This window comes from Macaca mulatta, chromosome 7 (assembly GCF_049350105.2).
Source record: "Macaca mulatta isolate MMU2019108-1 chromosome 7, T2T-MMU8v2.0, whole genome shotgun sequence".
NCBI classification, from domain to species: Eukaryota; Metazoa; Chordata; class Mammalia; order Primates; family Cercopithecidae; genus Macaca; species Macaca mulatta.
The window spans coordinates 20,871,586-20,894,046 of record NC_133412.1 but is presented as its reverse complement, the minus strand read 5'-3'; the positions used below and the strand labels follow the sequence as shown (position 1 = coordinate 20,894,046).

The window sequence follows — 22,461 nt, the reverse complement described above, 5'->3', positions numbered from 1 at the left end:
CCTGCAGAGCATTGCAAAGGACAATGAAGAAATTTCCCCTTTTTCTTCCCTCACTTCCCACGTTCTTTTGTTTAAGAAAGTGATTCCCAAAAGTGAAAAAATTAATCTATCAATACCATCTTTCCTTATCCATTCCATTAGCCTGTGAGATGGAAGGTAGTGTTTGGCTGTGACCTCTGATACCATCTTTTCTTTTAATCTGAGCAAAGCTACCTCTTACTGCGGGGATCTCTAAGGATTTTCTCTGTGGTGGTAGAGATGATAGTGGTAAAGAGGATTGAAACCCAACTATATAACTTAGTTTTTAGTCCATACCTTCATGTGAATTATATTTTGCATTTTTTTCCCCAAAGTATTCATAGAATGGAGTTATTTTCTTTCAAGGAATGCTTGGGTTGAAGAAATGTTATTCCCTTTACAGTATCACAAAATCACAAATACTTTGTGTCTTTCTTATCAGTTCCTTCTTGAAGATCCTTCATAATATGCCCTAACTTCCCTTTCCAACATTACCTCCTGCAAATATCCTGTTTTTATTTTTCCAATTTTATTTATTTATTTTTTGAAACAGAGTCTCGCTTTGTCACCCAGACTGGAGTGCAGTGGCATGATCTCAGCTCACTGCAACCTCCGCCTTCCAGGTTCAAGCAATTCCCTTGCCTCACCTTCCCGAGTAGCTGGAATTGCAGGAGTGCACCAACATACCTGGCTAATTTTTTGTATTTTTAGTAGAGACAGGGTTTCACTATTTGGCCAGGCTGGTCTTGAACTCCTCACCTCAGGTGATCTGCCCGCCTTGGCCTCCCAAAGTACTGGGATTACGGGAGTGAGACACTGCTCCTGGCTGCAAATATCCTGTAGTAACCCTTTTTTCAGTCAGTCTGAACCACTTGCCTTTTTCTCATTCTTGTATTTTTTGTTTAGGCTCTTCATTTTTCCTTGAATACTCTGTTTTCCTGAATTCTTATCTAAGGGTTTATTTATTTACCTTTACCTTATTTGTGGAATAAAGGTTCATCTCATTCCACAAAGGATTTAAGGGATATGACCGAACTCAAACACAACTGCTTCTGCAAAACTGACTTTCTTATTTACCAACTATGTGAACTTTGGCAACTTGCTTATCTTCTCTGTGCTTTAGTTTCTTCATCTATAAAATTAAAATAATAACAGCACCCCACCTTATAGGGATTATTTTAAGAATTAAGTGGAACAACATTTTAAATATGCTTAGCACAATGCCTGGAATTCATTCATTCATTCATTCATTCATTCAATAATATTTATGGCCAGGCACGGTAGGTCACACTTATAATCCCAGCACTTTGGGAGGCCAAAGCAGGAGGATCACTTGAGTCAAAAGGATCACTTGAGGTTGCAGTGAGCTGTGATCATGCCACTGCACTCCAGCTTGGGCAGCAGAGCAAGACTCCGCGTCAAAAAAAATTTGTTTTAATTTATTGATTGATTTGTAGAGATGGAGGTCTTGCTATTTTGCACAGGCTGGTCTTGAACTCCTGGCCTCAAGCAATCCTCCCATCTTGGTCTCCCAAAGCGATGAGATTACAGGCTTTAGCCACCATTCCTGGCCCTCCCGTATACATTAAATTGTCTCTTGATTACCTATAATAACTAATACAATGTAAATGCTATGTAAATTGTTGTATTGTTTGGGAAATAACGACAAGAAAAAAAAAGTCTGTGAATGTTCGGTACAGATGCAACCATCCTTTTTTTCCTGAATATTTTCAATTCATGGTTGGTTGAATCCACAGATGCAGAATCCCCATATAGGGAAGGCTGACTATATTTTAAAACACTACAAAGAAGAATCAGGAGAAGGCAGGGCGAGACTTCAGACTAAGATGTAAGCCTGACATCTGTGGAAGGAGAGAGGGAAGAAAGGAGGATTGGAAAGGAAGAACCTTATCCTACTTATCTAAGAAAATTATCTAAGAAAGTTTTGGCTATGCCAAGGAAGAGACCTTAAACCAGAGGCACCTGTTAAAGAAATCTTGCATCTTAACAGGAACGGGCCTGCCATTGTATTCCTGCTGTGCTTAACCATTGGCTAGGATCAGCCTGTGGGAAACATGCCCTTAATGCAAATGTGATGGTAGATCCAGAAGGGCAGCAGGTGGAGCCATCATTTAATTATGCTCTCTGTAAGCACATATCAGTGGTGCATTTTCTTTCTTTCTCTTTCTTTTCTTCCTTCCTTCCTTCCTTCCTTCCTTCCTTTCTTTCTTTCTTTCTTTCTTTCTTTCTTTCTTTCTTTCTTTCTTTCTTTCTTTCTTTCTTTCTTTCTTTCTTTCCTCCTTTCTTCCTTTCTTCCTTTCTTCCTTCCTTTCTTCCTTTCTTCCTTCCTTCCTTCCTTCCTTCCTTCCTTCCTTCCTTCCTTCCTTCCTTCCTTCCTTCCTTCCTTCCTCCCTTTCTCCCTTTCTTCCCTTTCTTCCCTTTCTTCCCTTTCTTTCCTTCTTTCTTTCTTTTTTTTTTTTGAAATGGAGTTTTGCTCTTGTTGCCCAGGCTGGAGTGCAATGGTGTGATCTCGGCTCACTGCAACCTCTGCCTCCCGGGTTCAAGCAATTCTCCTGCCTCAGCCTCCCAAGTAGCTGGAATTACAGGCGCTGGCCACCACGCCCGGCTAATTTTTTTGTATTTTTAGTAGAAACAGGGTTTTGCCATGTTGGCCAGGCTGGTCTTGAAATCCTGACCTCAGGTAATGCACCTGCCTCGGGCTCCTGAAGTGTTGGGATTACAGGCGTGAGCCACTGTGCCCAGCCCAGTGGTGCATTTTTATGGTTGCCACAGTATATACTGCATGGATAAGTTTATCTGAAATTCTAGAATGGGCAAGACTAATCTACAGTGACAGAAAGCAGATAGATGATTGCCTAGGGCTGGTAATTGATTGCAAAGGGCACAAGGGAACTTTTCGGGTGATTGAAATGTTCTGTATTTGATTGGGGTCATAGCTACACACACCTGCACATGCACGTGCACAAATGGATGCATGTGTATGCATCCATTTATTGAACTCATCAAACTCTACACTTAAAATGGGCCCAATTATGACTGGGCGTGTTGCTTATGCCTGTAATCTCAGCACTTTGGGAGGCCAAGGCGGGTGGATCACCTGCAGTCAGGAGTTCAAGACCATCCTGGCCAACATGGTGAAACCCCATCTCTACTAAAAATACAAAAAAAATTAGCTGGGTACGGTGGCACATGCCTGTAATCCCAGCTACTCGTGGGGCTGAGGCAGGAGAATCACTTGAGCCTGGGAGGCAGAGGTTGCAGTGAGCCAAGATTGCGCCATTGCACTCCAGCCTAGGCGACAGAGCAAGACTCCGTCTCCAAAAAAAAAAAAAAAAAAAAAAAAAGGGCCCAATTTTAATTGTACGTAAATGATGTATAAAGTTGACTAAAAACCACAAGATAGGCTGGGCATGGTGGCTCATGCATGTAATCCCAGCACTTTTAGAGGCCAAGGTGGGCAGATCGCTTGAGGCCAGGAGTTCAAGACCAGCCTGGCCAACATGACAAAACCCCGTCTCTACTAAAAACACAAAAACTAGCTGGGGATGGTGGTGTGTGCCTGTAATCCCAGCTACTCGGGAGGCTGAGGTACAAGAATCGCTTGAACCCAGGAGACAGAGGTTGCAGTTAGCTGAGATCGTGCCATCGCACTCCAACTGGGGTGACAAAGTGAGATTCTGCCTCAAGAAAAAAACAAACGGCTGGGCATGGTGGCTCACGCCTGTAATCCCAACACTTTGGGAAGACAGAAGATCAAGACCATTCTGGCTAATATGGTAAAACCCCGTCTCTACTAAAAATTACACGCACAAAAATACAGCTGGGCGTGGTGGCGGGCACCTGTAGTCCCAGCTACTTGGGAGGCTGAGGCAGGAGAATGGTGTGAACCCAGGAGGCGGAGCTTGCAGTAAACCAAGATCGTACCACTGCACTCCAGCCTGGGCGACAGAGCGAGACTCCGTCTCAAAAAAAAAAAAAAGAAAAAAACAAGCATGAGATATCACTTCACACTGACAAACCAAATGTTAGTGAGAATGTGGAGCACCTGAAACTCTAATATGTTGTTAGTGGAAGTATAAAATTATACAATAATTTTATTTATTTATTTTTAATTTTTTTAGAGACAGAGTCTCGCTCTGTTGCCCAGGCTGGAGTGCAGTGGTGCGATCATAGCTCACTGCAACCTTGAACTCCTGGGCTCAAGTGATCTTCCCACCTCAGCCTCCCTAGTAGCTGGTACTACAGGCTGGCGCCACCATGCTTGACTAATTTTTAAAACATTTTTTTGGAGAGATAAGGCCTCCCTATATCGCCCAGGCTGGTCTTGAACTTCTGGGTCAAGCGAGCCTCCCACCTCAGCCTCCCAAAATGTTGGGATTACAGGCATGAGCTACCGCACATGGCCTACAGTCATTTTCGAGAACTATTTTTGGCAGTTTCTTATAAAGTGAAAGGAGCACACATCCTATGACCCGCAGTTCCACTGCTAGTTATCTACCCAAGATAAATGAAAACAAACATTCACAAAATGAATTGTTTATAAATGTTCATAGCAGCTTTATTTATAATAGTCTAAAACAACCCAAATATGCAGTAATAGGAGAATTAATAAAACAAATTGTGGTACATACAATTGAATGTTGCTGAGCAGTGAAAAAGAATGAAGTACTGATGCATGCAGCAACATGCAAAATGTTGAGCAAAGGAAGCTGGACACAAAAGACCACATACTGTGTGATTCCATTTATATAAAATAGTATCACAGGCAAAATTAATCTATCGTCATAGAAGTTACAATATGAATGCCTTGTGGAATGGGGATTGACTGGAAGGGACCATGAGTGACTCTCTGGAGTGATGAAAGTGTTCTATATATTGATTGATATGTAGGTTTCATGGCTGCATACATTGGTCAGAGCTCATCAAATTACTGGCCAAGGACAGTGGCCTATGCCTGTGATCCCAGCATTTTGGGAGGTCAAGGTGGGAGGATTGCTTGAGCCCAAAAGTTCAAGACCTGCCTGGGCAACATAGTGAAACCCCATCTCTACAAAAGAAAGAAAAATTAGCCAGGTGTGGTGGTGCATGCCTGTAGTTCCAGCCCCAGGGAGACAGCTGGGAGATCACTTCAGCCCAGGAGCTGAGCCCAGGAGTTCAAGGCTGTGGTGAGCTGTGATCGAGCCATTGCACTCTAGCCTGGGCCACAGAGCAAGACCCTGTCTCTTAAAAAAAAAAAAAAAAATTACACAATTAAGAGCTATGGATTTCACTGTATTTAAATTTTTCCTCAAAAAAATCAGTCACTAAAAATAAAAAACAAAATGAAAGACACAAGCCTAACTATTGAATTGGTAGTATAGTTTTAAATGATTTTACAATACAGTAATTTAACTTTATACATATGTATGTTTTTTAGACAGACTGTCACTGTCACCCAGGCTGGTGTGCAGGGGCATGATTACTGCTCACTGCAGACCTGACCTCCTGAGCTCAAGTGATCCTCCTGCATTGGCCTCCCAAAGTTCTGGGATGTGAGCCACCATGCCTGGCCTGTTCATTTTCGTTGGGTGTGTTGATGATGTTCTTATGTTTACAATATTCTCTTTTATTTTATTTTATTTTATTTTATTTCTTTGAGACAAGAGTCTCACTCTGTTGCCCAGGCTGGAGTGCAGTGGCGCGATCTCTGCTCACTGCAACCTCTGCCTCCCAGGTTCAAGCGATTCTCTTGCCTCAGCCTCCCAAGTAACTGGGACTACTGGTGCCCACCACCATGCCTGGCTAATTTTTGCGTTTTTTTTTTTTTGAGACGGAGTCTCGCTCTGTCGCCCAGGCTGGAGTGCAGTGGCGCGATCTCAGCTCACTGCAAGCTCCGCCCCCTGGGTTCACGCCATTCTCCTGCCTCAGCCCACCACCATGCCTGGCTAATTTTTTTGTATTTTTAGTAGAGACTGGGTCTCACCATGTTAGCCAGGATGGTCTCGATCTCCTGACCTCGTGATATGCCTGCCTCGGCCTCCCAAAGTGCTGGGATTACAGGCGTGAGCCACCACGCCGGGCCTAATTTTTGTATTTTTAGTAGAGATAAGGTTTCACGATGTTGGCCAGGCTGGTCTTAAACTCCTGACCTCAGGTGGTCCACCCACCTCAGCCTCCCAAAGTGCTGGGATTATAAGTGTGACCCACCAAGCCTGGCCTAAAATATTCTCTACATTTTAGACACAGAAGTATTTATGAATAAAATTATATGATGTCTGGGATTTGTTTAGAAATCAGTTTGGAGGAAGTGGGTGGATATAGATGAAATAAGATTGAGCATTTGTTGGAAAAAAATAAAAGAAAAACAACAAAAGAAGATTGAGCATTTGTTGATAATTGTTGAAGGTGGATTATATAAGTACATAGCTTTTAAATTTTTCTCTATTAATAAAAAAATAGTCTCTTCAAGCTTTTTGTTATAAGCAACCAGAAGGGCGAAGTTGCCATCAACTGAGATGGGGAAGGCTGCAGGTGGAGTAGGCTTGGTGGAAGAGATGAGTTCAATTTTAAGCATGTTGAATTTGAGATGTCAATTGGACATCAAAATGAAGATATTGAATAGGCAGCTAGATACATGAATTTGTAATTTGAGAGAGAGGTGTGGGTCAAAGATATAGTTAGGAGTCATTGGCATATAGATTGTATTTATAGCAATGTGACTGGATAAAATCAAGAAAGGCGTGAGAGTAAATAGAACTTAGAACATAGTAAGTGCTCAAGAAGTATTCATTATAACCATGACTAAAATTCTTTCAATTTCTGTCTCACAATGCCTACAGAACTTTTATTGTATCTTGTACTATCATTATTTGTATGTCTTATCTCCTTCCTAGATTGTAAATTCTTTGAAGCTAGAAACTAGATATTATTCATCCTTATACACTGCTCTCTCTCCACCACCACCATGGAGCCAAAATGGTACCTTGCATTTAAGTGAATTGAAATTAATAAATGCACTTGAGTTTGTGAAGACACTTTTGGTCAGTTTTATGGGTTTTCTGACTTGCTCTGACTTTGGGTTCTTGAGACTCTGTGTGATGTGCTTATATGTGAGTAGAGTCAAGATGCATTACTGTTATTCTTGCCACTAGTTAGTTAGCACACTAGCTCTGTACAGCCCAGATCAGCCTTTGAGACCTAGCTCTACTGAAGACACTACAGAAGGGATATGCTCAGAGTAGAGTGGGAAAGGGCAATCATGACACAGGAAGTAGGATCCAAGAGTAGGCACTGTGTTCATGCAATGTTACTTTTACTTTATTATTTATTTATTGTTTTAAATTTTATTTTAGGTTAAGGGGTACATGTGCAGGTTTGTTAAATAGGTAAGTTGCGTTATCACGGTGTTTGGTGTACAGATTATTTTGCCACCCAGGTAACAAGCATAGTAACTGATAGATAGTTTTTGATTCTCACCCTCCTCCCCCCTCCCCCCTTAAGTAGGCCCCAGAGTCTGTTGTTCCCTTCTTTGTACGTAGACATTACTTTATGTACACACACTACCTCAGAATATGAGTAACCATTTCATAGCTCAGCCACTAGGACACAGTGGTGTCCTTGACCACTGAAGTCTTCTCTTATATTCTTTTTATATTTCTCAGCCCCAGAACATAAAAACTCCTTTCTTCCTATTGAAACTTAAGAGTTTAGGAATAACTGCTTTTTGTTTGTTTGTTTGTTTTTGTTGTTGTTTTTTAATTTGCAAAATGAACTTTTCTCACCTACCACCCTGGGTCTGATTTCTGGCAGTTTCCATAGTCTCTAAATATATTCCTTCTCTTGTCCTCATGCTGTTCCTATGTTAGGTACAGGTTAACTTTTCTTTAGTTTTGCTTAGTACCAAACTGCCCAGCTCCAATCTTGGATAATTTAGTACCACTCTCTTTCTTTATTTTTTATTTAATAACCACAGTATAATTATCAAGATCAGGAAAATAACATTGATTTGTTACTAATCTACAGACTTTATTCAGATATCAACAGTGCTCCCATTAGAATTATTTATAGAAGAAGGGAAACCAAGTTCTTGTCCAGGATTCAGTTCTGCATCATCTGTTGCATATAATGGTTTTGTCTTTGTAGTCTTCTCAAATCTAGAACATTTCTTGAGACTTTCATTGTCATTCTTGACCTTGGCAGCACTTCTCTCTCTCTCTCTCTTTCTCTCTCTTTGGAGAATAGGGGCCGTTTATCTGTAGAGCACACATTAATGTGGGTTTATCTGATATTTTCTCATGATCAGATTCAGGTTATACGTTTTTGGCAGGAATACAATTAAAGTGTGATATATCCTCACAGCATCATATCAAGTGACACAGATAGCTTTTTGTCCCCTTACTGGTATATTAACTGAGATTAGTTGGTTGAGTTGGTGAATATCAGGCTTCTTCACTGCAAATTTACCACTTTTCTCTTTGTAATAATTCAGTACATTTTAGGGAGATACTTTGAGATCGTGTATATACCCTCTTTCACCATATTATGAGTTTTAGGATTAATGATATTTATTTTGAATCATCTTTATTGTGAAATATAGCACATATAAAGTGAATAAAATAAAATATAAATGTACAAATTTATGAATTATAAATAGTATACCTGTGTAATGCCTCTGGTAATAAAAAATAGAACATTTCCAAGCACCTCACATGCCTTTTAATGAATTACAACCCGACTGTTCCCTATAAAATTAACCATACATTCTGACTTTTATTGCAATCCTGTTATTACAATTTTTTATGATCTAAGTATGCGTCTTTAAATATTAAAGTTTAGTCTCATTGAAAAACTTGTTTACTGTAGTAAAATACACATAAATGTACCATTATAATCATTTTTAAGTGTATGGTTCAATGGCATTAAGTACATTTACATTGTTGTGCAACAATTACCACCATCCATCTCCAGAACTTTTTCATCTTCCCAAACTAAAGCTCTGTAAATCATTAAACAATAAATTCCCTTTCCTCTCTCCTCCTAGCTCCTGGCAGCCACCATTCTACTTTCTCTCTTTCTGAATTTGCTTACTCTAGGTACCTCATATAAATAGAATCGCACAATATTTGTTCTTTTGTGTCTGGCTTATTTCACTTAGCATAACGTTTTCAAGGTTCATCTGTGTTGAGCATGTTTGTATCACTCTCAATTTTTATTCTATAGTACTGGCTTCCAGGAAGTTAGGAATTGGAAAGAAAGCTGAGATGGTGGAGGAGAGCCAGGATTTATCAAGTCACAGGATGAATTTTGAGGAGGGAATGGCAACAGCATCAGATACTACAGACGTCAAAGATAATGAGGTAATTTGTTGTTGTTGTTTTTTGAGACACAGTCTTGCTCTGTAGCCCAGGCTGGAGTGCAGTGGCGCGATCTCGGCTCACTGCAGCCTCCGCCTCCCAGGTTCAAGTGATTCTTCCACTTCAGCCTCCTGAGTAGCTGGGAATACAGGTGCACACCACCGTTGTATTGTTAGTAGAGACAGGGGTGTTCACCATGCTGACCAGGCTAGTCTTGAACTCCTGAGCTCAAGCAATCAGCCTCCCTTGGCTTCCCAAAGTACTGGGATTACTTGAGCTACCGCGCCTGGCTGATAATGAGGTAATTTGACAAGAAAATTTTAGAACCAGTTATTAGCATGTTTTGAGTAACTACTTTGTGTCTGGCATTAGATTTATGGGGGTTGAAGCCAGACTGCAAACATAGAGAAGTAGAGTGGACAGGAGATGCTACTTGGATGTGAAGATTTGATTATCCTATACAAAGAGGGGAGAGGCTGGGCGCCATGGCTCATGCCTGTAATCCCAGCACTTTGGGAGGCCGTGGCGGGCAGATCACCTGAGGCCAGGAGTTTGAGACCAGCTTGACCAACATGGAGAAACCCTGTCTCTACTAAAAATACAAAATTAGCTGGGTGTGGTGGTGCATGCCTGTAATCCCAGCTACTCAGGAGGCTGAGGCAGGAGAATCACTTGAACCCAGGAGGCGGGGTTGTGGTGAGCAGAGATTGCACCATTGCACTGCAGCCTGGGCAAGAAGAGTGAAACTCCGTCTCAAAAAAAAAAAAAAAAAAAAAAAGGAATATATGATTGTTTTCCTATCATTAAATTTGGCACTTGTCAAGTCTCCTCAGTAGAGTACTCTGTCACTGACCTCCAAAACTATGAGTTTCCATAAGATCATGAAGCAACTTTAAAGGTTGGTGGAATACCTGTGAGGGAAGAATAAGGTGGCTAGGGTTCTTTTGCTAGAAGTCTTTGAGGAGGCTTCAGAAAAATACAAACTAAGTCAAATAGCATTTAGATTTGTTGTTTGATTGTTTGACATTTATTACAGAATTATAGGACCAAATGAGATGATCCCAACTTAATGACATCTATTTGGGTTTTAAAGATAGCAGTTAAAGACAATATGAGAGGAAATGACTTTAAATTATATAATAAAGGATTTAGGTTAGAAGATTAGGATTAGAAGAAAAATTTCTGACAATGAGGTTTGTTAAACTTTAAAGCAAGTTAACATAAGATCTGTTGAGTCTTCTTCTCTGGGAGGGTTTTAGAGGTAGGTTAGATTTCTCTGTCTAAGGTGGTTTAGAAAAAGATGTTACCTGTAGATAGGTAAATGTGCTGTTGGTCCTTTGCAGTCTAGGAGTCAATAAAGGCCTTTGACTCATCTAGCTGCATTCAGTCACAGCTTCCATGGGCAACCATTCTGCCTGTAGTTTCTGTTTTTTCTGGATAATTTAATGATTAAGTTAATTGCCACACTGCCTAACAAGGAATTAATAGTTTTTCTTAACAGTTTTTTTTAAGACTCTTGTTTAGTAATGCAAATGGCTCACTCATGTATTTATCTATTTATTTTTAGTGAGGTTGAGGTTTTTAGGTTTTTATCTTTATTTTATTATTATTATTTTTTTGAGATGGGGTCTTGCTGTGTTGCCCAGGCTGGAGTGCAGTGGCGTGATCTTGGCTCACTGCAAGCTCCGCCTCCTGGGTTCACGCCATTCTCCTGCTTCAGCCTCCTGAGTAGCTGGGACTACAGGCACCCACCACCACGCATGACTAATTTTTTGTATTTTTAGTAGAGATGAGGTTTCACCCTGTTAGCCAGGGTGGTCTTGAACTCCTGACCTTGTGATCTGCCCGCCTCGGCCTCCCAAAGTGCTGGGATTACAGGCGTGAACCACCATGCCTGGCCTTTTTTTTTTTTTTTTTGAGATGGAGTCTCGCTCTGTTGCTCCAGCTGGAGTGCAGTGGCGCGATCTCGGCTCACTGTAACCTCCATCTCCAGGGTTCAAGCAATTCTCCTGCCTCAGCCTCCTGAGTAGCTGGGACTACAGGAGCCCACCACCACGCCCAGCTGATTTTTTGTATTTTTAGTAGAGGCGGGGTTTCACCGTGTTAGCCAGGATGGTCTGGATCTCCTGACCTTGTGATCTGCCCACCTCGTCCTCCCAAAGTGCTGGGATTACAGGTGGGAGCCACTGTGCCTGGCGGTTTTTAGGTTTTTATTATTGTTGTTTGTTTCAGACAGGATCTCACTCTCTTGTCCAGGCTGGAGCACAGTGTTCCAGTCTTGGCTCATTGCTACCTCTGCCTCCTAGTTCAGGGGATGCTCTCACCTCAGCCTCCTGAGTAGCTGGGACTACAGGCACATGCCACCACACCCAGCTAATTTTTTTTTTTCCGCATATTTTGTAGAGATGGGGTTTTGCCATGTTGCCCAGGCTGGTCTCAAATTCCTGGGCTCAAGCAATCCACCTGCCTCTGCCTCCCAAAGGGCTGGGATTACAGGTGTAAGCCACTGCACCAGCCATTTTGAGTTCTGACAAACCAACTTGTCAAGTAATCAAAGAGATCTGTTTATTTGTGTCTCACTTGGGGAGGAAGCAGAAGCAGGCTAGAGAAAAAAAGCAAAAAAAATGGTGACTTTGGGGGATTTTTATGGGACTCAAGGTCATGATTTACTCATAACAGGACCTGGTTGGTTGTGCCTTCTCAAATAGAGCAGATGAACTCACTTTGTCCATTTAGTGTAGTTAGTATTGATCTAACCTGGTCTTTAAGTATTAGATTTGTTTAGTCACTGGTCTTCTGCAGCTTTAGGAGTGGAGTATGAAAACAGTCAATTATAAATGATTTTCAGATTAAGAAGTGAGATGCGTCTCTGTGTGGTCCATTTCATTTTAGCTCCACTAATAAAACATTCTGGGGACCATAATTATATTCCAGTTATAGCAGTAATAGATTCTAGATTTTTCAGGACAGTTTCAAGGAGTCAGTCTTTTGTTCCCGTAAGTAACATGTATTCAGACAACATGCCTTGATTTTGGTTTGGAGAATATGATCACTGTAATTTATAGCAGCAGTGAGAAGATTGGTAGGAAGCTCTACTTCAGCTATGCCTATATCAAGTACTGAATAGGGCATTTATGGAAATGGAGAATCATGGTTGGGCTGTGCTGAAATAAATCTGAGCCTGGGGTAGAAAGAGAAAACTGCCTCCCATTGAATGCCTACTGTGTATATGTTTGGCACTGTGCTAGGTGCTTTCCCTATTGACAGCTGCTCTGGCTAGACTTATATCCTGGATCCAACTGCCACTTAAATAACATACCCCCACCCATCAACAACAACAACAACAAAACAAACACATATGCCTCATGGGGCTTAGTTCATTAAGACTCGTCACAGCTGCCACACCCTCTTTAAGACCCTGGCACCATAATTACGATAATAGAATCTCTGGGCTTGGAGCTATCTTTGAGGGCATCTAGTTAGAAGGAGTGGCAGCTGTTCTCTTTACCATGGAGTTTGAGAATGACACTGCTCAATTCTCTCAATGGGAGGTGCAAAATATGTCTGGGGCTGTAGTCTCTGTAGGCAGTCCCATAAAAGATAAGGCAACGATAAACAAATGTGAAGCTTGAAATACGTCCTAGGCTGAAAAGGGCAATGGGAAGAAATACGGCTTACTGGAGCCCTCATACAATGTAAAAACAAACAAAAACTAAAAACGCCCTGGCAGAGACGTAATGTCAGGCCCCTGGATTCAGGGTAGAGGCCCACAAAAGGGATCCTCATTGACACAGGTTAACCCCGTGTCAAAGAAGAGTCTCTTCGCTTCCTTTCAGCAGCTCTGAAATACTAGCCATCCTCAAGCCGCTTCTTCTTTGCCCTGTTATGAGAAAGCTGGGAAACTCTCTCCTTTTGCAGGAAAGAGGGTGACGGACCGGGATTAAGGGGCATGGGACGAGAAAAAGCAGGTAGAGGTTCTGAAATGTCTGAGTAGTGGTAAATGCAATCGTCCTGGAAGCAGGGGAAGGTATTTCACGCCCTCTCAAGGTCCCTTCGGTTCAAGGATACCGTCATTCTCCGACTCTACTAAAGGGGAGGGCCTGCAACGTCCATGCTGCCATGGAAACGCGCCGCCGTGTTCCTTTTTCTTACGTGGGGCGGGGCACTCTGCCTCAGCTACCTATCATCCACGGGAGTTCTTGAGTGGCGGGCAGCGGCAGCGAATGGACGATCCGATATTGTATGACGTGACGGGAAAGGGGGAGTTCGCGGCCGGTGGCGGCGGTGGCGACAGCGGCGACCTGGGGATCGATCTGGAGGGACTTGGGGAGCGTGCAGAGACCTCTAGCTCGAGCGCGAGGGACCTCCCGCTGGGATGCCTGGTACTGTTTGGAGAGAAATGGGAGTGCAGTGGGCTCTGAAGGCCTGGATTTCGGGTCTGAAAGGATGGCTGACCGGAGGGGGCGGGGTGGCAAGCATGGCGGCGGTGACGGGGAAGGGGTTGGAGGGCCTTAAGGAGGGGGTGGGGAAATGGTAGCTAAGAAGGCTTGGTGGTCGTGAGGAAAGCTGAAAGGCTGTGGGGCCTCTGGCGAACAGATTTTAGAAAACAGGCTTTTGGGGGGCGGTAGAGGCGCCAGAAGGACGTCGCGGCGGGGGGGATGGAAAAAGGGGCGGGGAGAGAAGAGGTTAGGAAGGAGGGGAAAGGGTGTCTACGAGAAGGTGATGAAAAAGAGAGAGGGAGGAATAGGAAGGCTTATTGTAAGTAACGAGGAACGGGGACTTGGTAAGCATAATAGGAAAGTGCTTGCAGCAATTATAAATATAATATTCTAATTGGAGGAGTCCTGAACTGGTCCCGTTTCCCAGCTCTTGTACTTCCGCCCCATTATTTAGGTTTAGACTGCGTGAGCAAGGCTAGTAGGTTACACGGAACTGATCTTTTGTTATTCCATTCCAGGGGAGCAGATGGACCCTACTGGAAGTCAGTTGGATTCAGATTTCTCTCAGCAAGATACTCCTTGCCTGATAATTGAAGATTCTCAGCCTGAAAGCCAGGTTCTAGAAGATGATTCTGGTTCTCACTTCAGTATGCTATCTCGACACCTTCCTAATCTTCAGACGCACAAAGAAAATCCTGTATTGGTGAGTGATACCTTGTTTGAAAATGATTGAGCCGATTTTTTTAAAAAACCAAAAACAACCAGCAAACGTAAGTATTTAGAAGATCATTATCTTCTCAATAAAGTTGATTGGAAAAATTGTTCACAGTAGGTTTCATTTTGAACTATTTCATATATAATGGGGATATTTTGTATGTGTATTTTCTAGGATGTTGTGTCCAATCCTGAACAAACAGCTGGAGAAGAACGAGGAGACAGTAATAGTGGGTTCAATGAACATTTGAAAGAAAACAAGGTTGCAGGTGAGATGTTTAAAGCTATTGGTCCCCTTTGCATTTTTTGGATGCTCTTTTTGGAGCTGGGTGAATTTAAACTTTATGTGGTTGTGTTGAATGTATGTAAGGAAGCCTACTGGGGTATCTGCATAGTAGTCACTCAAAAGTTGATGTGCTGGTGTCACTGATTAGATTGGTATTGTCTATATTCCTGATTTTGTATTAAAGTTTGGTGGTAAATGTCTTTGTGCTAATATCCAGTAATTTTTTTCAGACCCTGTGGATTCTTCTAACTTGGACACATGTGGTTCCATCAGTCAGGTCATTGAGCAGTTACCTCAGCCAAACAGGACAAGCAGGTATACAGTGTTTGAAGGGGTTTATTTAAGTGTATTATCGAATTTATTCTTTTATCTGTACCTGTTGCCTGATCCCAAGGATAAAAGGATTAATCTTTTTCTTGTGGATTAGGAAGTGGGACTTGAGGGTTGTATTAGACAGTATTGTATTAGTACTGATAGCTGGAAACTCTTTTGTGATGGTAATAACAATTTTTATACTTACATTATTCAAATCATGATCTGTCTTGTGCATGTGAAACAAAATAAACATTCCTTCTAGTAGAAAAAAATTACTGAAAAGTATTTAGGGGCCAGAAAAAAAATTATTGAAAAGTATTTAAGATTATGGCTCATGCCTATAATCCCAGCCCTTCGAGAGGCCAAGGCCAATGGATCACTTGAGGTCAGGAGTTTGAGACCAGCCTGGCCAACATGGTGAAACCCCATCTCTACTAAAAACACAAAAATTAGCTGGGCCTGGTGGCGCATGCCTGTAATCCCAGCTATTCAGGAGGCTGAGGCAGGAGAATCGCTTGAACTCGGGAGGTGGAGGTTGCAGTGAGCTGGGATTGTGCCACTGTACTTCAGCCTGAGTGACAGAGCGAGACTGTCTCAGAAGAAAAAAAAAAAATTTAGGAGTATTTTCAGAACTATCAGGCACGTTTTCCATCTATCAACCGAAGTAACCCACCAGTTTTAGATCTAGAATGTTTAATTCATACCCTAAACAGGATTCAGTTTTTACCGTGTCTTATGCATATCTTTATAGTATCCATTTTTTGAGTTCATCCTCTGTGTTAGGTCCTATATTGGACATTTGGCATATAGTATAATGTTATTTAATCCTATTCTTAAAGCAGCTGTACAATGAAGACATTGTTATTACTTCCATCTTATACAGGGGAAAATTGATGGGCAAAGAAATCAGATAACTTGCTCTAGAGTACATTGCTAGTAAGTGACAGAGCTGGGCTTTGAACCTGGTCCTTATGACTCTAATGTTTCCTCTTTCTTTCTAACTAGTCAGTGCTTCTCAGTCTTCTGTCCCAATACTTCTAAGGTCCAAGGAGAAAGTAGAGAACATCAGGAGTTTTGGGGTGGTAGAAAGGGGAGGTGGTTAGAGAGGAGAATGTTAGCTCGAGATGGTTAAAGACTATCGTCGTTTCTTAAAACGAAATGGTTTTTGGCTGGGCACAGTGGCTCATGCCTGTAATCCCAGCACTTTAGGAGGCTCAGGCAAGAGGATCACTTGAGCCCAGGAGTTTGAGATCAGCCTGGGCAGCCTAGTGAGACGTTGTCTCTACAGAAGAAAAAAAAAAGGGGCTGGGCGCGGTAGCTCACACCTGTAATCCCAGCACTTCGGGAGGCTGAGGTGGGCAGATCACCTGAGGTTAGGAGTTTGATACCAGTCTGGACAACATGGTGAAAACCAGTCTCTATTAAAAATACAAAAATTAGCTAGGTGTGGTGGTGGGTACCTGTAATACCAGCCACTCAGGAGGCTGAGGCAGGAGAATCACTTGAACCTGGGAAGCAGAGGTTGCAGTGAGCCAAGATCGCGCCTTTGCACTCCAGCCTGGGCGACAGAGCGAGACTCTGTCTCAAAATAAAATAAAATAAAATACTAAAAAAAAATTAGCAGGGCATGATGGTGCATGCCTGTAGCTCCACCTATTCAGGAGGCTGAGATAGAAGGATCATTTGAGCCTGGAGGATTGAGGCTGCAGTGAGCCATGATTGTGCCACTGCACTCCAGCCTGGTTGACAGAATGAGACCCTGTCTCAAAAAGAAAAGCTTTTTTGGAGGTGTGTTTTATTTTACAGTCTGTGTTTGTTTGTACGTATTTTTTTTCCTTGCAAATCAAGTAAAATAAATGCTGTAGAACAACCTGCAAACCGATGGGCTCATTGTGGCCTGCAGAAGTGTTTTATTTGGGCTACATAGGTGGTAAAATGTTAATATATTTGAATTAATTGATAGAATTTTAAAATGGGGAAATTTCTCATAAAGCTTAGAGTTCTAGCTTTTGGCATTTCTCGTTTCTATTGGCAACAGTTGGCTGGAGTTATGAGTAGCAGTCAACCTCTGCTTATATGGAGCATTAGTGCTATGATTTGCCATAGTCACTAAATTCACTATTGTACTTGGACACTGAGGCCAGGTGTTCTTTTGTTGTTTATCATAGTGCTTGTGCTTTTGTTCTTACACCCAGCTGCTTCACTCATCTATGTTACCTTGCTTTGATTTCTGTGGGCATTTAAGGTTATGGTACCTCTTTAGGAACACGTGCCAGGCTTATCTATGTTTTTGTGGCTCAGCATCCTGGTTTGAGCCAGTGGGGACAGGAAGTAGGCACATCCCTCATTGTGAATGAAGCAGTGCTATTTGAGAAGTTTCATGCTACTTCTTCTCATGTTAAATAAATGTGCAGGCACTGTAGCATGTGCTTTAAAGGGGCTTTTGCCATTGAGGAGGTTATAATTTAATAGGAGAGACATGTTAAATGAGTCATTACATCAATAGCTATTCCATTACCACTGTGATCATTGCAAAGAGGAGAAAATATATATATAACCTAATCTGAAGGATAAGGGAGCACCTCTTTGTGGAATACAATCTACACAATAAATATGAATTTGATAGGCATAGTTGAAGGGCTTGGGAGGGCATAGTTGAAGGGCTGCAGATTTCTATGTGCAGTATGCAAGGAGGAGCTTTCCAGACAGAAAGAACTGTGTGTGCATAGGCCATGAAGCTGGAAAGAATTTGGAGTTGATTCCAAAAGAATAAAATCCCTTCAAAACTCTTTTTTTTTTTGAGATGGAGTCCCACTCTTGTTCCCCAGGCTGGAGTGCAATGGTGTGACCTTGGGTCACTGCAACCTCTGCCTCCCAGGTTCAAGTGACTCTCTTGCCTCAGTCTTCTGAGTAGCTGGGATTACAGGTGCCCACCACCACTGCGAGCTAATGTTTGTGTTTTTAGTAGAGATGGGGTTTCCCCATGTTGGCCAGGCTGGTCTTGAACTCTTGACCTCAAGTGATCCACTTGCCTCAGTCTTCCAAAGTGCTGGGATTACAGGTGTGAGCCACCTTGCCTGGCCAAATCCACCAAATTTATTCACATTTCCTGTTTTACTTTTGTGTGTGTGTGTGTGTGTGTGTGTGTGTGTGTGCGCGCGCGCGCATGTGTGTATTAAGTTGTACATAGTTTTATCACCCGTGTAGGTTTGTGTGTGCACCACTACAGTCAAGATACAGTTCTAACACCGCAAGGATGCTTATTGTTGCCCTTTTATAGCCACACCTACCTCCCTCTTTTGCACCCAAACCCCTGGCAACCATTAATCCATTCTTCATGTATAAATGTCATTTCAAAATATTATGTAAAATGGGATCATACAGTCTGTAACCTTCAGTGATGGGCTTTTTTTTTTTTTTGAGGCAGAGCCTCACTCTGTTGCCCAGGTTGGAGTGCAGTGGCAAGGTCATGGTTAGTGCAGCCTCCACCTCCTGGGCTCAAGCAATCCTCCCGTCTCAGCCTCGCAAGTAGCTGAGACGACAGGCACATGCCACCACACCCAGCTAATTTTTTAACTTTTTGTAGAGATGGGGTTTTGCTGTATTGCCCAGGCTGGTCTCCAACGCCTGGGCTCAAACGATCCTCCTGTCTCATCCTCCCGGAGTGCAGGGATTACAGGCATGAGCCACCATGCCCATCCCTGGGATTGGCTTTTCAATCAGCATAACTTTTGGAGATCCATCCATGTGTTTGCATGTATCAATAGTTCATTTTTATTGCTGAGTAGTCTTCCATGCCATGGATGTACCACAGTTTGTTTAACCATTCGTCAATTGAAGGACATCTGGGTTTTTTTTTTCTTGTTTTTGACTGCTATGAAGAAGCTGTTATAAACATTTATGAACAGGTTTTTCTTTTCTTTTTTCTTTCTTTTCTTTTTTTTTTTTTGAGGTGGAGTCTTGCTCTGTCACCCAGGCTGGAATGCAATCTCAGCTCACTGCAACGTCTACTCCCGGGTTTAAGTGATTCTTCAGCCTCAGCATCCCGAGTAGCTGGGACTACAGCTGCACATTACCACGCCTGGCTAATTTTTGTATTTTTAGTAGAGACGGGATTTTACCATATTGACCAGACTGGTCTTGAACTCCTGACCTCAGGTGATCTGCCTGCCTCGGCCTCCCAAAGTGCTGGGATTATAGGTGTGAGTCACTGCGCCTGGCCATATGTACAGGTTTTTCTGTGAACGTAAGTCTTCATTTCACTAGGATAAATGCCCAGATTTTCAATTGCTGGGTCATGGTAGTTGCATGTTTGTTTTTTTAAGAAGCTGCCAAACTTTTCTAGAGTGGCCGTACTGTTTTATAGTCCCACCAGCAATGTATGAGTGATCTAATTTTTTTTCATCCTCACTGGCATTTGGTGTTTTCACTATTTTTTATTTTAGCCATTACAAGCCTGTAGTGATACCTCATTGTTGTTTCAATTTGCATTTCCCTAATGGCTAATGATGGTGAGGATCTTTTCACGTGCTTACTTGCTGCCTGTCATTTTCTTCAGGGAAATGTCTGTTCATATTTTTTGCCCATTTTGGGCAAATTGGATTTTTTTTTTACTGTTGTGTTTTGAGAGTTCTTTATATATTCTAGATACTACTCTTTTGTAGAATATGTATTTTGCAAATATTTTCTCCCACTCTATCCTTTCTTTTCATAGGGTTTTTCATGGAGCAATTTTTAATTTTGGTGAGAGCTGTTAAATATTTTTAACAGAATAATATAAGTCATTTACTTTAAAAAGGGCTTATAGTCTGGGCGCAGTGGCTCAGGCCTATAATTTCAGCACTTTGGGAGGCCAAGGCAGGTAGATCACTTGAGCTCGGGAGTTTGAGACCAGCTTGGGCAATATGGTGAAATCCTGTCTTTACCAAAAATACAAAAAATTAGCTGGGGCAGGGTGGCACACATCTGTGGTTCCAGCTACTCAGGAGGCTGAGGTGGGAGGATCGCTTAAGCTTGGGAAGCAGAGGTTGCAGTGAGCCGTGATCGCACCACTGCACTCTAGCCTGGGTGGCATAGTGAGACCCTGCCTCAAAAATAAATGAATAAATAAGTATAATAAAAAGGGCTTATAATGAAAAGCAGAGAGTCCTTCCTCACCCTTGCTCCCTTTTCACAAAGGCAACTCTCTTTAACTGTTTATGGTTTTACTTCTTTGGGAGGTTATCTTCCTACCTCTAATACTATTATAAAACTATAAATGTGTTTTATATGTAAAGTAATACTTTTGTATTGTCGTTTCTTGCTTTATGAGATTAAGACAGTTTAGTTCTGATAATGAAAGATGGGATAACTCAGCAACACCCTCCCAATTTTTTTGTTTTGGTTTGTTTTGTTTTAAGACCGAGTTTCGCTCTTGTTGCCCAGGCAGGAGTGCAATGGCATGATCTCGGCTCACTGCAACCTCCGCCTCCCAGGTTCAAGCGATTCTTCTGCCTCAGCCTCCCAAGTAGCTGGGATTACAGGCGTGCGCCACCATGTCCGGCTAATTTTGTATTTTTAGTAAAGCTGGGGTTTCTCCATGTTGGTCAGGCGGGTCTTGAACTCCTGACCTCAGGTGATCCACCCCGCTCGGCCTCCCAAAGTGCTGGGATTACAGGCGTGAGCAACCGCACCCGCCCTCCCAATTTTTTTTTTTTGTTGTTTTCACCCTCTGAATTTTTGATGATAATTATTTTAATTCTTCTACTGGCTCCGTTTATACCTCTAAATAATATATTTAAACCTTTGTTTTCTCTTTCCATCAACTTTAGACGGTGGAGAAAAGTTTAACTTCAATACTGTTTTTTATCTTAATCTGGATTATTTCATCTTTTTCTGATTCATCTAATGGTTCTACAAAATTTTTTTGAGTATTTTCTGTTTTGTTTTTTGAGATGGAGTCTTGCTTTGTTGCCCAGGCTGGAGTGTAGTGGCACCATCTCGGCTCACTGCAACCTCCACCTCCTGGGTTTAAGCGATTCTTGTCCCTTAGCCTCCCTAGTAGCTGGGATTACAGGCGAGTGCCACCAGGCCTGGCTGATTTTTGTATTTTTAGTAGAGATGGTGTTTCACCATGTTGGCCAGGCTGATCTTGAACTCCTGACCTCAATTGATCTGCCCATCTCGGCCTCCCAAAGTGCTTTCTATTGAGTATTTTGTGTGTGCCAGGTGTTCTTGGATTTTGGGGATACAAAGTGATTAGAAGAAATAAAAATCCAAGACCGTAATGTAGCTTACATTCTTATGTAGGGTATAGCAATATATGATAAATAAGTAAAATATGTAGTATGTTAGATGCTGATAAGGGCTGAAGAGATTAATATAGCAGGGAAGGAGAGAGGAAGCAACAAAAGAGTTGCAAGTTTATATAGGGTGTCTAGGGAGTGCTTCATTGATAGGACATTTGATTAAAAATCTAAGTGAGGCCAAGGCAGGAGGATCTCTTGAGCCCAGGAGTTTGAGAGCAGCCTGGACAACATAGTGAGACACTGTCTCTACAAAAAATACAGAGTAAGCCAGGCATGGTAGTGTGCGCCTGTGATCCCAGCTACATGGGAGGCTGAAGTGGGAGGATTGCTTGAGCCTGGGAGGTTGAGCCATGATTGCTTCACTGAACTTTAGCCTGGATGACAGAGTGAGACCATATCTTAAAAAAAAAAAAAAGTCTAAAGTGAGTAAGTGTATTTATTGTTATCTGGGATAAGTGTGATCCGTGCATGGAGAATGGCAAGTGCAAAGACCCTGAGGCATGAGTGTCCCTGGAATATGTGAGAAATAGCAAGGAAGTTAGTGTGGCTGTAGTGGAGTGACGAAGAGAAGTGAGAGAAGAGGTCAGAGAAGTCAAAAGGGAACCAGATTATGTAAGGCATTGTGAGGAATTTGGCTCTCATTTTTAGTGAGATAGAAGGACATTTAAGGGTTTTGAGCGAGGGAATGACATGATCTGATTTAGATTTTTAACAGAATCACTCTGGCTGCTTAATTAAGAATAAACTGAAAGGAGGACAAGGCTGGAGGCAGGAAAACCAACCAGGAAACTATTGACATAATTTAGCAAAATGTGATAGTGGCTGGACCAGGGTTGAAGCAGATGAAGAATGGTGAGATTCTGAGTATTTGAAAAGAGGATTCAAAGATAGATCAGATGTGGAGTGTGAGAGACAAGAAGGAAGTAATAATTATTCCAGGTTTGTTTTGCTTTGGGTAGCTGGGACTACAGATACATGCCACTGTGCCTGGCAGATTCCAAGTTTTTGATTTGAGCAACTAGAGTAATGGAATGACAATTAAGATGGAG

The 22,461-nt window shown here is 42.1% G+C and overlaps 1 protein-coding gene across 5 annotated transcripts in view; it reads left to right on the top strand.

Annotated features, from left to right (window-relative positions):
• The window catches only part of TP53BP1 (tumor protein p53 binding protein 1), a 108,152-nt gene that overhangs the window by 5,977 nt on the left and 79,714 nt on the right, over window positions 1-22,461 (top strand). For 3 of the 5 annotated variants that reach the window (XR_013395534.1, XM_015142057.3, XM_077939204.1), the window contains exons 1-4: window positions 13,655-13,753; window positions 14,329-14,513; window positions 14,700-14,793; window positions 15,041-15,125. Coding sequence is in view for 4 of the 5 variants with exons in the window: in XM_015142057.3 (XP_014997543.3) it covers window positions 13,747-13,753; window positions 14,329-14,513; window positions 14,700-14,793; window positions 15,041-15,125 (371 nt within the window). In the remaining variant the exon portion in view is untranslated. Of the gene's footprint in view, window positions 1-9,237; window positions 9,375-13,654; window positions 13,754-14,328; window positions 14,514-14,699; window positions 14,794-15,040; window positions 15,126-22,461 lie in introns of those variants that run through there. The other 2 variants (XM_015142059.3, XM_015142058.3) reach the window with 2 other exon arrangements.